General features: G+C 45.1%; 1 protein-coding gene across 5 annotated transcripts in view; it reads left to right on the top strand.

The window, feature by feature from the left end:
* Positions 1 to 15,493, top strand: part of SRGAP2 (SLIT-ROBO Rho GTPase activating protein 2) — a 114,616-nt gene extending 99,123 nt beyond the window's left edge. For 4 of the 5 annotated variants that reach the window (XM_033009399.2, XM_033009401.2, XM_033009397.2 and 1 more), the window contains 4 exons: positions 3,360 to 3,540; positions 3,963 to 4,109; positions 6,229 to 6,556; positions 9,168 to 15,493. In XM_033009399.2, the coding sequence (XP_032865290.1) occupies positions 3,360 to 3,540; positions 3,963 to 4,109; positions 6,229 to 6,556; positions 9,168 to 9,551 (1,040 nt within the window). In that variant the 3' untranslated portion in view covers positions 9,552 to 15,493. Of the gene's footprint in view, positions 1 to 3,359; positions 3,541 to 3,962; positions 4,110 to 5,325; positions 5,902 to 6,228; positions 6,557 to 9,167 lie in introns of those variants that run through there. The other variant, XM_033009402.2, reaches the window with a different exon arrangement.
* The last annotated feature ends 276 nt before the right edge of the window (positions 15,494 to 15,769 follow it).

A 15,769-nucleotide genomic window follows, 5' to 3' on the forward strand; every position in this document is an offset into this window, starting at 1 on the left:
TTGTCTAAGTAAATTCTGCCGAGTGTGGTTTACTTGTTATGGCCTTAGTTGTAAAGGTGGGAAGAAGGTAAATCAGGTGGCATCCTTTTTGAGCTGGTCTTTAGGAATTTGCTCAGTAGCCCTGCCACGTGCTCCTGTGCTGCTTAGTGCACTCTTTGCTCCAGCAGTTGCCTAACAAACCTTTCCCACGGCATTGCTGCACTCCGGTTATTCGCACACCAATGACAAAGTAAACGATGTTGAGCACTGCTAGAAACCCTGGGAAATCATTTCTCCCTCAGCAAGGTCGAGCACTGTCACAGCGACTCCTCACCAAGGTTGTTGGGAGGAAACACAAAGCCTTCAGGAACGAAGCACGAGTTCGCCGTCTGTCTTGAACAGACCGTTCTTTCTGAGAAGTGTTAGCTTTTTAATAATGCATGAAAACATGTCCTTTTTGAGTTTGTACCTAAAGAAGAAGCAATTTCGGTGCTGTAATGAAGGAAAGGCTAACTCGTCCCACATCTGTAAAGCCTGGGACTGAAGCCTGCAGGCTGATGCACCATGGTGTGTACTTGCATTGTTTCTGTACGGGATTTTTAGATTGCTTATGTGGCTGAGAGGGTACAGTGATGAGAAAATGAGCAGTTAGAGATTAGAGGAGGACGACGTTTTACAGCCTCTGGAACTAGGTTGCGTGGGGCCCCTGAGCAAGGTAAAATTTGGAGGCGTTTTGGATGGAGTTCTGCAACCTACACGGAATATTCCATACGAAGCATTTGGGAGGGAGCATTTGGCACCGAAGCAGAGGAGGGAGCTGGGCCTCTATCTCTTTGAGGGAGCAGCAAGGTCTGGGTAACTGAGGAGGCTCACGTCCTTCTAATTGAGCTGTGCAGTGTCACACCTTGGGCGTACTTGTCAGAAGGGCAGGGTACAACTCTGTGACTCAGTGGGATGGATGTTCTTAGGTTTTTCTCACTCCTTCAGTTTTTAGACTTGACCAAGCACTGGTTTCTTCTTTAGCTCTTCCGTGAGGCTGGCGCTCGTCCTCCCAAAGTAAAGCTGTCAAAGCTGTCATCCCAGCCACCTTCACTGAAGGAAGGAATCGGTTTTGGGGTGGGGGGAGAGGTTGTGTTTTGCAGAGCATCTGTACAGTTCACAGTCTACCTCGATGTGCAAGTGGACTCTGATTTGAGACAGGCATAAGAGGTCAGAAATGCTGAAAGGCAAGCAGGTCGTACATTCATTAAATTATGTGTATGAGTGGAAAGATTTTAAACTGCTGCTTTCCTGCACAGGCTGTCAGACTGGCAGGGGTAATTGTTTGGCTTAGCCTTATTGCTCTTTATTCATAGAGTGTTCTTCTCTGAGCACAAGTGTAGTAGGAAAAAGCTACTGGAAATTAGAGTCTAAAATCACTTCTCTGGGCAAAAGCCAGAGTCCTAAAAAGCAAATTGGAAACATAAGAAACCTGAGTGCCGCGCTCATCTGGAACAATAAACACTTCTTAATGAAACAGATGGAATTTACAAAACCACACTCCCATCCCCTGCATAAATGGAGGGGGACACCAAAAAAACAGCATTATCGTTTTTTTAGTGTTATGAAGAAGCTGGCTCCAGAGGCAAAACAAGCAAGAGGAAAGAAGGAGCCAAAACCAGATAACCATGTGCTTTGGGGAGTCTGGAGCAAGGCGGCTATCGCGGGCTGCAGACGTGGGCCAGGCTTTTCTCACCCCTGCAATGTCCCGCTGGCTGCTGAGGGCTGATAACGGGATTTGTGTGAGGCCGACCACGGGCTTACCTGAAACGTGTGATTTGACAGAAGTCTGAGCTGTCTGGTTTAGTAATGCAGAAATTAATTGGGGAGAGGGGGTGGGAGTGGGTCGATCTAGCGGATCCTGTTGCTGGTTGCCCCCAGTACTCGGTCACTTCGTGCTTTGTAACTGCAGATGCTGATGGGGCTCTGGTGGGGGATGCCTCTGCTCTGCTCCCTTAGACCAGCTGATGAGACAGTGGAACTGCAGCGTCAGCTCACTCAGATGGATTTATACTACATATTTTCTCAAGCCCAGCTACAACCTTGCCTGCCTGCAGTCTGCCTCGGAAGACCTAATTCTTGAATGTGTGCTCTCCCAAGGAGTATTTGTAAGAGCTGTGGCTCACGTTTGGCCTTCCTTTTTGGCTGGCTGCTGCACTGTAGGAGCTTCCTGTGATGCAGAGGAGATCTCAGGACAAAATGGCTTACCTTTTCTTGTCCTGGAAGATGAACTGCAAATCTTTTTCCCCAGGAAAAAACTCAATTTCCATGGGCTGCTTGGCTGTGTTAAAGCTCCTTTAAAGTAATTAGAGGCTAAAGTCCACTGGGGCCGTGTGGCTGAGCTCATCTCCCTTCCCCTGATGTCTGTCTAGAATTGGGAGCTGGCTTAATAAATATTTAGACTCCACCAATGGCAGATTTTTCTGAGTCTTAAAAATAATCCGCATGAACTTCATATTGATTTTCTCCGAGTGTCTAAATGCCCATATTGTCCCTCTGTATAATATCAGAGTCCTACAGGGCCCCAGATTAGCGGCTGGTTGCAGACACAGCGTGGCTGGAGCTCCTCTGTGAGCTTTCCAAGCAGGAGCAGCCAGATTTGGAGCGCGCTGTGCGGCTCCCCGCGCAGTGCTGCTCTGCTCGGCGTGTGCGCGGTGCAGCCCAGCTGTACGGAGCCCGGGGGAGCCGCTTGCTCTCCTGATCGCTGCACAAACCGTAGCAGTGGAGGCACTGAATGTTTTCGTTAGCTTCCACGACAGTTCGATGAATAGCACGGCCTCCCATGGTGCCAGAATCCGGTCTCCTGGGTCAGGTGAACCTCACAGGCAGCAGAAATTTCCTTCTGAATAGATGCTTTATTTCTGAAGCAGCTTGGAATCAGAGGATGTTTCCCTCCCTAAATGCTAATAACTCCTGCTTGCCTGCCCAGGAGGTTTAGTTTAGCTGCCTTTAAGAAAGCGTACCGTAGGCAGATTTTTGTCTGGAACATACCTGATTGCTACCCAGCTTTGAAATCTTTTTTATTTTAATGAGATACTAATTTTGCCATTGCTATTTCCATCTTCATACACTTGAATTGCTGTAAGTGGGTTGATGCCTTGGAAAACGTGAGTGTGTCCACCACGTATAGATTAGGTAAATGCTGAAATTGCAACATCCTCATATCGCAGGGGTTCCCCTCTGAATCTTGCTGCTTCGACCCTCTGCTACCTTGAGAAGCAACACCTTATCCTCTACTCATGGTCTCGTCATAAGCTGTTTTATGCTAGATTTAAACTGTTGAATACTTACCTGAGCCCAAGTGTTTAGTGAATTGTTGTTTATTCCCTTCTATCTCCTAGAGTGTGAGCCCATAGAAGCAATAGCGAAGTTCGACTACATTGGCAGGACTGCACGAGAGCTGTCCTTTAAAAAAGGAGCTTCTCTCTTACTCTATCAGCGGGCCTCAGATGACTGGTGGGAGGGACGCCACAATGGAATCGATGGCCTTATTCCTCATCAGTATATCGTCGTTCAAGACACGTATGTTACACTTTAAGCCCGTCTGCAAGATGAGCTTGCTTAAAACTCAGGTGTGGAATGGAGTGTTTGTGTCAAGATGTTGACACTAGGTGGGGAGAGTTCATCCTTCGGCCTTCCCTGCAAGAAGGGAGTCCTCTTGAAACAAGCAGAGCTCCGCGGAGGCGTAGGTGTCCACGTATGTGGAGGTGCGATACAAAAATTGTTCTGGTGCTGCCAGCCTGTCAGAGATGCAGAGCTGGGATCTCCAGGTTGCTCGCAGAAATCAGGTGCTCTCACTTGAAAGATATGTCACGATTCTTAAGGGAAAGATGCTAGCACAGTGCTGCTGTCCTGTACGTAAGTTAGCATACACCGTGCTGCATTTGAAATTCAGTGCTGTTGGTCCTGTTTTGGTTGTGATTTCCTTCCTTCCTCCTTCCTAGTGAGGATGGTATCTCTGAAAGATCCAGCCCGAAGTCTGAAATAGAAATAAATTCTGAGCCACCGGAAGAAAAAGTGACTGCTAGAGCTGGCGCCAGCTGCCCGAGTGGGGGTCACGTCGCAGATATTTACCTTGCAAACATCAACAAGTAAGAACAGCCTTGCATTATGTTACTTAACTGTAAAGATCTTGGTGGCGAGTCCAGTAAAATATTTCCTCTGCTGAAAAAGGTTAACTAATGAGCTCTGCTACCATTTTGCTCTGCTTCCTCCTCTTCTAACTTGCTCACATTTTGCTGTCCTCACTCTTTCTCTGTCACCAGTGTGGCCAATGCTCATTTAAAATCCCACTGGCTTCTCTTCCCTATCCCTAAGGTGCCATCTGTTCCCATTTTCCCAAGTATGTCCTATTTTATAAGCTAAGCACACAGAGAAAGGGAGGGGAATAGCAGAATGAATTCTTGTAATCGTGTGTTCACATTCGTTGTTATGTTCTGTGATTTGTTATGTCTTGTTTACATTTAACATGTTTTGTTTTATGGGGTGGGGGACAACTTCTTCAGAAACTAGTGTCACATTTTGTGCTAAATGACATACCTTAAATCCCACCATCTGGCATTGCCCGTAACATACTTCTGTTTCTCCGGCACTTCTCACCTTAGGTTACTAACCATATGCTTGCAGTGAAACAACACACCTCCCTGTTGCTCTAACTTCACCTCCTCAACCAGAAATTGTTACTGTAGTCAACGCTCAGCATAATAAAAAAAACAGGGAAATTAAGCTAGTAACAGACTAAATTTATTGATCTGTTATTTAATTATTCTAGAGCAGATTTATCCCCCATATCTTTCTGATTATTTCATTAGCATTAAAAAAAACCCATCTCTCTCTATTGTGCAGTGAAGGTATTAATATGATAATTATAGTTTTATGGGAGTGGATATTTTTAACCTTCAGTTAATTTAACAGAATGTAGTCTAGGAAGGCATTAACAGAAATACATCCTTTTAAAAGGTTTGGACCTGCTAATGTCCTACACAGAGCCTGGTCCCTAGTTTACGGGAGTCAACAGAGCTCCACTGATACATGTGAAGCTGTGTTAATCTGCATCAGCTTGGGATCTGGGCTTTCGTTTATGATATTTATTGTCTGAGCCATTGAGGTATGCCATTCTGCCAGTTATGGAAAGATTTGTATCATGAACAGACCTATGTTGGAGCTTCACCATCTGCTGGTTTTGGTAGCGTTGTATGTAGTGTTTTTAAGAAGCCGGGTAATGTCCACTCCAGTTTTTTTCCCTTAGTAGGGAAACTGATATTTAGCAATAGTAGCATAAGACTCATTTTGTTGTTTTTTCTTTAGGAATGAATCTTCTGACCTATGTGTGAACAGACTTGGGCAAAATTAAATCAGATGGTTTCGCAATGACAGTTGTGCCACCCACTGAATTATTATTTGGATGCCAAAATCCTACTGGAGTTAACACTTTCTTGCAGTTATTCATGGGGCTGGTGCTATATATAAATGGATCCTTCCCTGTATAATGGATGCCAAGCTTCAGACCTATGGCATAAAGTATTCTGCTGCCTTGGCCTTCGTATGATTTGAGTGGAATTGTGCTGTCAGACTGCATGGTGCTGGGGTAGAAACTAAATTGTTTGGACCAGCTCTTCCATTTGACATCATCTTTTGGTATATCTGTAGCCCTACATAGATAAAGCCTTGTGGTCCTGCTAAAGCAATGAAAAAGAAACATCTGTTACCACCAGCAACTATTGGAAACGATCATTAACCCCAAACGAAGGGGTTCTTTGCTTGCCAATCTCTGAAAATGATAACTTGATGCCTTGGGCCAGGAGCTTAGTAGACTTATACTGTGTCCTCCAGTCAGAAATTGTAGCTCTGCTCTTCTAATGTAATAAAAACACATCATCAAAACCTGTTGATGGCACAGAGGGTTTTTTTTGTTCAAATATAAATTATTTTCCTCTTGACCAAGTTAATTACGTTCCATCCAAGTTTTCTGTTTTTGCTGTGAATGTGCACAGCTGCCAGAAACTCAGTCCTGTTGTTAGAAGTGTTAAACTGGAATGATTTATAATCTTACTGTTTCACGATGACTCCTAAAATCCTTGGGTGTATTTGTAATCTGGGTATCTTTGTCTCTTCCCGTTGTCCTCTGTGTTGTTTTGGGGGGATATCTTCAGATTACAGCCCGTTGTGTGTACCTGCTTGTATTGACTTGTTTTGCTTTTGTGACTGAAGGCAAAGAAAGAAACCAGAGTCAGGCAGCATCAGAAGAGCCTTCCGTCAAAGTGACAGCCATGGACTAGGTAGTTCAATGGCAGAACCAGCCTCCCCAGGAGCCATAGCCGGTTCCAGACCCTCATCTCAGCCCATTATGAGCCAAAGTCTTCCCAAGGAGGTTCCAGATAAATGCTCCATCAGTGGCCACGGCAGCCTCAATTCAATCAGCCGACACTCGTCTCTGAAGAACAGGATAGACAGCCCGCAGATCCGGAAAACTGTGACAGCAGGGAGGTCCAAGAGCTTCAACAACCATCGACCCATGGACCCTGAAGTTATTGCACAGGTAAATAGGAGTGCGTTGCCTTAAAGTTTTGTTTTGGAAACTTGAAGTATGCTGGATACAATGAGATGGTTTAATGCGAGGTCTGATTTGATCTCGTATCCCTTTCCTTCTCTCAGTGCAGTATTAACTTACTACACAGCTTGAGTCTAGTCTTTCAGCCTCGCTTTGTGTAAGTCACTGAGGCCGCTTTCATGAGCGAAGATAAACAGTCAGGTCCTTCCTCCATAAAAACTTGGCCCTGTTCGTTATTCAGAATTTAGTTTCAACAATAAAAACATCCATTTCAGAAAGTTACACAGATTCCAAAGCTGTCAGCAAAAAATTAAACAATCATAACTTCGAGACACGAGAAAAGTAAAGTATTTAGTGTCAATTTAACATTCTCCTGTCAGTTGTGCAAACTTGCCTGTGGTTAGACATTGGAAGCATATGGAGTAGTACAGTCAAAATAAAAGCAGGCTGCTGAGTTGTACAGTGCTCACAGTGGCATCTTTATATGCTTACAGGGTTCAGTGTGTGATTAGAAACCAACTTCGAACATAATACTGCTAGTTTTCATTAGTTATTTATTTAGACAAGTGCCTTGAAATGAGGGCAGGCTACCGATGCATATGCAGCTGTGCTTTCTTTAACTTTGCAAAGAGCCCTGCTGCTGGGCCTGGCTCCACGCGCTGACCGGACAACAAGGACACAGTCTTCTCGGGTTCCTCCTGTGCAGCTTAAAGAGAAAGGTGTTCTTGGCATTTTTCTTGGTCTTTGCTCGTTTTGTCGCTGACTAGTTAATTGCAGATTGGTCGTCTCTGTGCATGTTCTGTGCATCTCTGTACGGAGATCCGTCCCGCCCCTGTGTCAGGATTGCCTTCTGCCGCAGCAGCGACTGTTCACAGCACCACGCGCGGTGTCCTTGCACCCCTGCACCTGTGGTTTCACAGGTAGAACAGAAAACAGACTTTGATTTGAACAAGTGACGGCTACTAGTGGGGCGGATGATGTGAACATTACCGATTTCCCTCTGCCACGGAGGAGCTTCCCTTTCTCCCCCTCCAAGCTCTCCGATGCGCCTGCACATGTGCGTTGCCTGTACCAACTGCTCTGGGTGGGCGATGGATCTATCCAAAGCCAAGGAATGCTTGGGGCTCGGATTACAAAGCCAGCCCTGGGAGACCTGACTCCTCTGCCTGGTTCAGGAGTCTGTAGGTTTCCAAGGAGCTGGGGGAAGATACGTGAAAATGAAACATAATTTTTATTGACAAAACAGCAACACCAAGTAATAAATAAGGTCCAAATAAAAATCTGATATGTATTCTGATGGAAAGTTGTATTTTGCCATTATGAATACCTTTAGCCTGTTTGTTACAGCGGAATTATAATATACAGTTCTTGTTGTCTTCATATTTCATTGTCCTTCCAAGGCTTTGGTGGACATAAATCAGTTTCTTTGTTTTTTCAATTAAGCTCTAACCAAAATTGTTCTGTCTCCTCTTCCTGCCAGAAGGTTAACTCCATTGTTTTCACTGGAGAAGAGTCTGGGGAGAAAAAGGATAGAGGAGGGTGAAAAAAAAAAAAAAAAAGCTGTGTTAAATTAGTGTTTCTCTTTGCCTTGTAGTGTCTGTTCAAACACCATCTAATAATGATCATGCATTTTTCATATTTTCCCTAACTACATAAGTAAAATCTGCCTGGCCTCAAGATAGACTTGGAGGTGTCGGATTACTGTCTCTGGTTTCTTCCACCATTCCTTGACTGATTTACCTTCCCCACCCCCTGAAAAACCTCTGAGGAAGCTAAAAAGCTGTAGCCAAGCTGTGAGTCACAGAAAGGCTGAGCTCTTCTGCTCTCCAGTGAGTTCTGTGCACCAGTGGGCTCCGCAGCGCGGGCTGTAGCAACTGTGTGCGTCCTGCTACAGCTGAGGACAAACAAAGCGACGTTTTTATCTTGAAGTTTTCTTTATATTTACTTGTTAAGAACTGTAAAATTTTATAGGAGGAAGGAGAGGTGCCAACTTGAATTTCTAGATACGTTTCTGGTATCTTCTGTGGTTTCTAAAACATTAACATTTTGAGTCCCATGCAATACCTTTCTGGGTAGGGAAGACAACTCGGACAGCAGGAAAGATAAGAGTGAGGCAGTGAGAGCACACAAGGATTTCATCATTTCAGTGTGGCCCATCAGCCAGTGTCAAAATCATCAATCCTTTCTTCAAGAATTTACCCTCCTGAATCTCCCGAGCCAAATAAAGTACAGGAATGGATCCTAATACTGTGCGCCGCATGCTTTTCTGTTTGTTGCTGCATTTTGGGATTGCCCTCGCCTTTGAAGTCCAAGCAGCATCAGGACCGGTAAAGGACCACATTAGCATCAAGAAAGTGCTCGCAATTATTTTGCTCCCTGTTGATGGAAAATATTACTGCTTGTTGGCTTCAGTATGTAATGCTGTGTAGTTTGGCGTGGGTTTCACTTTGACACCTAAAGGTCCTTGACCCGCCTGTTGATCTGAGCGTTGGTGTTTACAGGCTGAAAACAAATACGTCGTTCTCAAAGACTGGCTTTTATCTCTGTATTTACGTGTCTGGGTTCCGTTACTCACTCGCTTTCTCTTTTGTCTTTGCAGGATATTGAAGCTACTATGAACTCTGCTCTGAACGAGCTGCGGGAGCTGGAGAGGCAAAGCAGTGTAAAGCACACGCCAGATGTTGTCCTCGACACGCTGGAGCCTTTGAAAACGTCTCCAGTGGTGGCCCCCACCTCGGAACCTTCCAGCCCTCTGCACACTCAGATCCTCAAGGACACTGAGCCAGCTTTCCAGCGCAGCGCGAGCACAGCCGGCGACATACCCTGCACCTTCAGACCCGTGAAATCGGTCAAAATGGCCACCCAGGTGAAACCTCCGGCAACTCGGCCGAAGCCGACAGTTTTCCCCAAAACAAACGCCACGAGCCCCGGCGTTGCCTCCTCTGCACCTCAGCAGCCCACTGACAAGTCCTGTACTGTCTGATAAACCTGCTGCTGCTGCTCTGTGGATACAACTGTATTGTTTCAGAGGAAGAGACTCTGTTAAAGACATTAAACTTCCTACTTAACTAATTTTGGAACTTCTGCCGAAGGTTAGTTGTGAACTGCTGGGAGCGCTTCCTGGGAGTGAACTAAGTGGTACCAACCTCGTCCCGGGCACCCGCATCAGTGACTTTCGTAAGGCAAAACAGCTCATGCCACGCTTAGGAAATCCAGTATCAGGTCACTGTGAAGCTGAGGAGGAGAACACACAAAAAGCGAGGAGTTGGATCTTGGTTTCTAGTTGATGCCTTGTTCAAGTGTTTGGCCGCTGAAAGAAGTCTTTGGTGGCATCATGTTTTGAATACTGGTGTAGTGGCTTCTGTATTCTGTGTTCCATTTATCACAGGGAAACAATAGGATAGATTTTAGTCTATTGCATGTTTTGGTGCCACTGTTTACGTGGAGCTTGGACATGCCTGTTTCTTGTGCATTATTATTACGTCGCCCGCTGGTGCCACGGTGGTTAAGGGTCTGTCTCGACTTCCATCACATCCTCCGGTTTTGTTTGTTTGCTCCCCCATTCCTCCCCCCTGGGCCAAAGCTCTTGGCCATCCAGCCTCATCCTTTAGTCGGCACTTGTCATGAAAAATAGTTTACTCTGGAACACTCTTAGATTTTGTGGAGTTATACGTAATATGTGTCTGTGCAAATATAAACAAACATGTTCCTGAGGTTTAGGAGCATAAGAAAGAGCCCAGTTGTTGCTTATGGACAATCTAGCTGTTTTCCCCCTTTGCTCTCCCGTATTTAAAAACAACTTTATTGTTTCTCAGTGTAATTTTCAGCCCGTAGGCTATGATGTGGTGTGTGGTCTCGGGAGACTGAATGTAAAAACAAGTTAACTTTTGAAAAGCAAGCGTACTCTGATGGGAGTTCATTTCCTAACGCACACGTTCTTGTTTTGATCATATATCAAGATGGATCCTTACCAAAATCCCAGTTACGAGCACTGTAAAAACTTCAACCCGAAGTCCTCAAGCTTTGTATCTTCTCCCTCTTCCCGGCTGCAGACGCTTCGGTCGGTGGCTGTGACCGCTGTGAACTGCTTTAGGGATCTCTGCTCTTATAGAGCGCTGTAGGAGCCGCTGCTGGGGACGGCGACGTGACGGCCTCAGCTCCTGGAGTGGCTGCCCCACGTGTTGGCCGGCAGAGCCGCGTGCCTCCGTGGGACTCCGCAGACCCGGCAGTGAAGTCTCAGTGTTTGTGTTCACGTGGTGGGCAGCAAGCGCTTCAGCCGCCAGCAGGCTGCATGAACTCGTTTGTACTCTACTGAGAATTTTCCACAATGCTAACGTTTATTTAATTTAACAATAAAAGGCATGTGCCACTTACGATGGTAAAGAAGATCTTGCAGTCCTGCAAGAGAGGAGACTCTGGCTGACCCTCAGTTCACCTTGTTCTCAAACTTTGCTGGGATTTAAAAAAAGCTGCACATCTTACTCTTTCATCAAATAAATTCAGGCAAGGACAAGATAAGAAAAGTAATTTTTCTCTCCCATTTAGCTGTGTTTCTTTTAAATTTGTGGGTTTCTCACACTTAGCTTCCTTGTGACTGCAATGTCATTTTAATTGGCACTTAGTAATTATAAAAGAAGAAACAAAACTTACATTTCTAAGTACAGTTTCTGCAATGTACTTTTCTGATTCATTTAGGATGCTACTTGGAGAAGTGAACAGGGTTTTACTGTGTCCCTGTCCATCCCCACACTCACACCCCCATCTCTGCAGAAGTAATATATCCATATGAATGATGTTTTTTTTAAAAAAAAAAAAAAACAAAACAAAAACAAAAACAAAAACTTTCTCTGTGCCCTGAGTTAAGAACATATGAAAATTGGGGACCACTGGAAAGATTCCAATGAGAGCACTCTTTATTATTCATTTCTCCTTAGCTGATGTGTAGCAGCCGTTCCCCTCGGGAAGCACCGCGGTACGTGTGTGACTGTCACTGGACCTTGCCCTGTTCCTCTCGCAGGGGAAGATCCCAGCAGTGCGACCAGCGACCTTTCCTCTCAGGTTCTGATGGACTTCTACCACCAAGGAATCACTTGTTCTTTTGGGGAAAAATAGAATTAAACTTGTAATTTTTTGCTCAGGCAGAACTTTCTGGCATTTACTTTTAAGTAGAGCGTTTTTGGTTTTGTTTTCTTTTTGGTCATGGATGACCAAAGTCAATCTGTGTCAAGAGCAGGATCTCTGTAAATTTACTTCAACTCATTTGTAATGCCTTATTTTCTTTATATTTTTATGCCTAGCATTCATATTTCTAAGAATAAGTGTCCAGCCACGCACAGCACATTTGGAGGAGATGCTCTTTTCTATCTACAAGGTCTGAAGTATGAATGGAAATAAGAGATTAAAAAAAAAAAAAAAAAAAAAAAGACTTCAGGTTACTGTAACAGCAACTGTCTGTATATGAATTACTGTGCTTATCTCTAGCATCCACAGCTCTGGGACAATCGTACTGTCAAGGGGAATATGTTTAGCAGGATAACCTGTATATTGAGCAACTCAACTGGAATTTTGGTGTGCACTGTGATTGACACTTACACTTACAGCAAGCAATATGGCAGGCTGAACATCGTTCTTCCTCTTCCACGTGCTCTGGGTCTGGCCAGCCAGCAGAAAATCCACACGCGCGCGCACACACACACACACACACACACACACACGGGAGAATAAAAAAACAGAGAAAAGGAAACTTGTGGCTTGTCTGCTTCACTCCGGGAACATACAAGGCTGAGAGAACATTTGCCACAAGTGTTTTATGACCAGTCGTTGCAGGAGAGGTGGGAAGGAGAAACTGGAAATGTCGGCACCGCTCCCTGCACAGCCAGTGGGCATCTTGTAGAAGAGACCAGTGTAGAGTGGACAAGTACGGCACAGTGGTTTGCTTGGGGAGGTATCAATGTTACTCCATATCTTCATATTCAGAAGAAATATTAGCTCTTCCATGGAAATTCTTTCATGACTCTTTTATGTAATGTTTGTGTCAAATATAAAGATAAGAAGTGTTTGATAACTGGAATAACGTATGTCTGTTTGATAGTGCTTTGTATGAACAAAGAATTCTTGTTCATCAGATGTTGGATTGAAATAATCCAAAGCAAAACTTTTAAAATAAAATGCGATTTTAGGTGATCAATCTTAATAGTTTCTGAAGCTCTAACCTTTTATGTTTTATTTCCCTAGTTGGGAATTGAGCAGTGTGCTTTAACAATTGCTAAATTTCTGCCTCTCTAAGGTAATCCAAAGGCTCGCAGTTTATAATTTGTAAATCTGTTACTCATGTCAGAGCAGTGGGACATGATCAAACTCTCTCACTTTATCTGTACTGGATATTTTGTTGCAATGAAAGTGATTAAATAATTAGAGTGCACTGTGACAGCAGAAAAAAAATTTGTTGTATATGTATGTATTTTGATACATGTTCAAAAAGAGTCTTTGGGTTTCCTGTGATGAATACCTCATATGTTGGGTTTTGGGAGTTTTTGTCGATTTTATTTTATTTTTTTTGTTTTGTTTTAATTTTTTTTTTTTTTAAGGCAAGATTGTTCTTGCACAAAAGTAGGTTAAGATAACCGAGTTCTCATAAATTTATTTACTGAATCAAAACACTTCGGAGTTTGGCAAGAAATTCCATCTGTTACAGTTCGCCACCTTGCACGTGGTCCAGGGCGAGCAGTCGCTCGGCCGTTCGCCTGCGCGCTTGGGAGAGCTCTGGCAATATTAAGACAAAAAGAGGTCAGTGCAGATGGAGTTTGCTGCCTTATTTCCCTTCTTCTGTGTGTCAAAACCTCAAATTTATTTGAGCGTTGTGTAGGCTTGGGGCTTCGCTAAGCAGTTGAGAGATGTTCTTCAGTAGAAATAAATGTCTCTAGTTAGCACTCGGGATCCTTTGCGTGCACGTACCCCGCCAGGCTGGAAGCGCTTTGAGGGCCCCCCCCGAGGGGGGTTCTGCTCCCACCAGCGCCTCGTTTGCTGGTAAGGCAGCGGTAACGATGGGCAGATCTCCATCGAGGCGTTTTACCCGACGGACTCGGTAAGGCGTGGAGCTGCCTGGCCCCTGTCCGGCGCGGGCTGGAGGGGAAGCGCGGGAGCCGGCTCTGCCCGTTACCCCTCCGAGGTCGGGCGCGGGGTTAGGGGGCCAGGGCAGGGTGCCTGCGCTTGGCAGGGTCAAGCCCTGACTGTAGAGGGGTGTGCTGCAAAGTATAAATACATTTACTCACTGGCCTGTGAACTGCAAGCTAGGAAAACTGCTTTAAAAAAAAAAAAAAAAAAAAAAAAAAAGACAAAAAAAAACACTAAAACAGAAGCATTTGGACACTCCCATCACTAATGAGCCTGTCCAGAACAGAAAATGAGTTTAACAAGCTGGGGATTTATTTATTTTGAGATTTTCAGTTTTCACAAAAATAATGAGCCTTTTTGTGGGCTTCTCTGGCCTTGGCTAACATCCCACCAGTGCAGTTACAGACATTAAGCTGTTCCTTTAGCGGGCTGGTAGCACGAGAGGCCTTTGCAGAAGGGAACGATGCTCTCGTGGGTGAGCGTCGTTCCCTGCACGATGCTCCCACCCTCCGGCTCCGGGAAACCACCCAGCAATTCCCGGCGCTCTGAACTTTGGGCTTTGAGCTTACATAGCCCTTTCAAAAATACCCTTCTCCCCGGATCAGCTTTCTGCTTGTCTCTCTGTGTGTGTGACAACCTGGTACTTGATTAAAAAACAAACAAAAAAAAAAAAAACCAACCCACAAAAAAAAAAACTTGACCCACTGCCTTGTGCCCAGTGGGGCCGGGCTGGGCGGGGGCTGCGTCCCGCGCAGGCAGCGGCGGTTTCGGTCGCTCCCCTCCGCTGACCGCCCCGCCAAAAGGCAGATGAATTATTTTCCAGGCTTGGTTCTAGGAGTCTGTTCCGGTGGATCTAGTAGACGCCAAAACAGCGATTCAAGTTCTGGAAAATGCAAGGTGGTTTTTGGGGGGTTCTTTGGTTGGTGTTCTGTTTTGGGATTTTTTTTTTTTTTTTACCAGTTGTATTTTGTGCTTCCTAGAACATAGTTTGAGACAAGAGTGTTGTTTTTCAGTGATGGGCCAAAAAGAGGTGAAGGTGGAGAGGGAGGGCAGCTCCCTACTGAACTAATACTTGATATGCCAAGCTTCATACAGGGTAAATATTTAGCAGTTTGCAATGGAAATAATAGATGGACCCTTCCTTTTAAAGGCACTGTAGTAACCTTATTTCTGAAGCGGACTTCACCAGCCTTTCTCTCCAGGCAGAGTCCTGTAATTTGAATCACCGAAGTCCAAATGGGATTGGACTCGTGAGTGTGCCAAACTGCTGGAGCAATACTTGTGAGCAGCAGGTACTTCAAAAGACCAGCTCGATGTAGCCAAAATAGGGCAATTATTGAAAAGCATCTCTGATGCGTTTTAAAGGATCGCAGTGATGTCATGGTTCTGCTGTAATGTAGGAAAGTTCGGTCGCAAAGTCTAGAAATCTTTGTTTTCTCTGTTGGTCTGAAACCTCAGTCCTGCAATAGTGGGCTTGGGCTCGTATGGTGCGTTGGGTTTTGGGTTTTTATTAACAGCAGTTGTTTAATGGTGGGATGGAATGTTCTTGCTAAAACAGTTTCCATTGTTTCATGTCTTCTACACCAATATATATATGGTGTATATATTAAACTGTGTAAAATTGTACTTTGTATATATAACTCTGTACAATATGGAGGTACATCCTTTTTTTTTTTCCTTTTGGTACAGTATTGTACAGTATTAGGAGTATATGTGTTGGAAATGTTAAATCCATACTGGGGCAGCAAAATGTATCCATTGTCATTAGCAATAGTTTTGGAGAAATAAATGTTTTGGGTATGGTGGAAATAACTGACCTACGGGCACCAGTGCGTGATGTGCGGAGCGCGGGTGCCGGCGTGGGCGAGGGGGGGGGGGGGGGGGGCGGGGGGGGAACCCTCGGGAATTCGCTTTCAGTAGCGACCGGCACCGGTAAGTGGGTGAGGAAGAACCCGCGGGATGCAGAAATCCACAATGTCACCCCTAGACACTCCGGGGGAGGGGGGGGGGGACGGGGGACTGATAACAGGGGGAAGGAGCAGCCTCCGTGGCACGGCGATAACGGGGGGCGGAAGAGTTGACCCGACT

The sequence above is a fragment of the Tyto alba genome, unplaced genomic scaffold (assembly GCF_018691265.1).
Source record: "Tyto alba isolate M040663 unplaced genomic scaffold, T.alba_DEE_v4.0 Super-Scaffold_30, whole genome shotgun sequence".
Taxonomy (NCBI): Eukaryota; Metazoa; Chordata; class Aves; order Strigiformes; family Tytonidae; genus Tyto; species Tyto alba.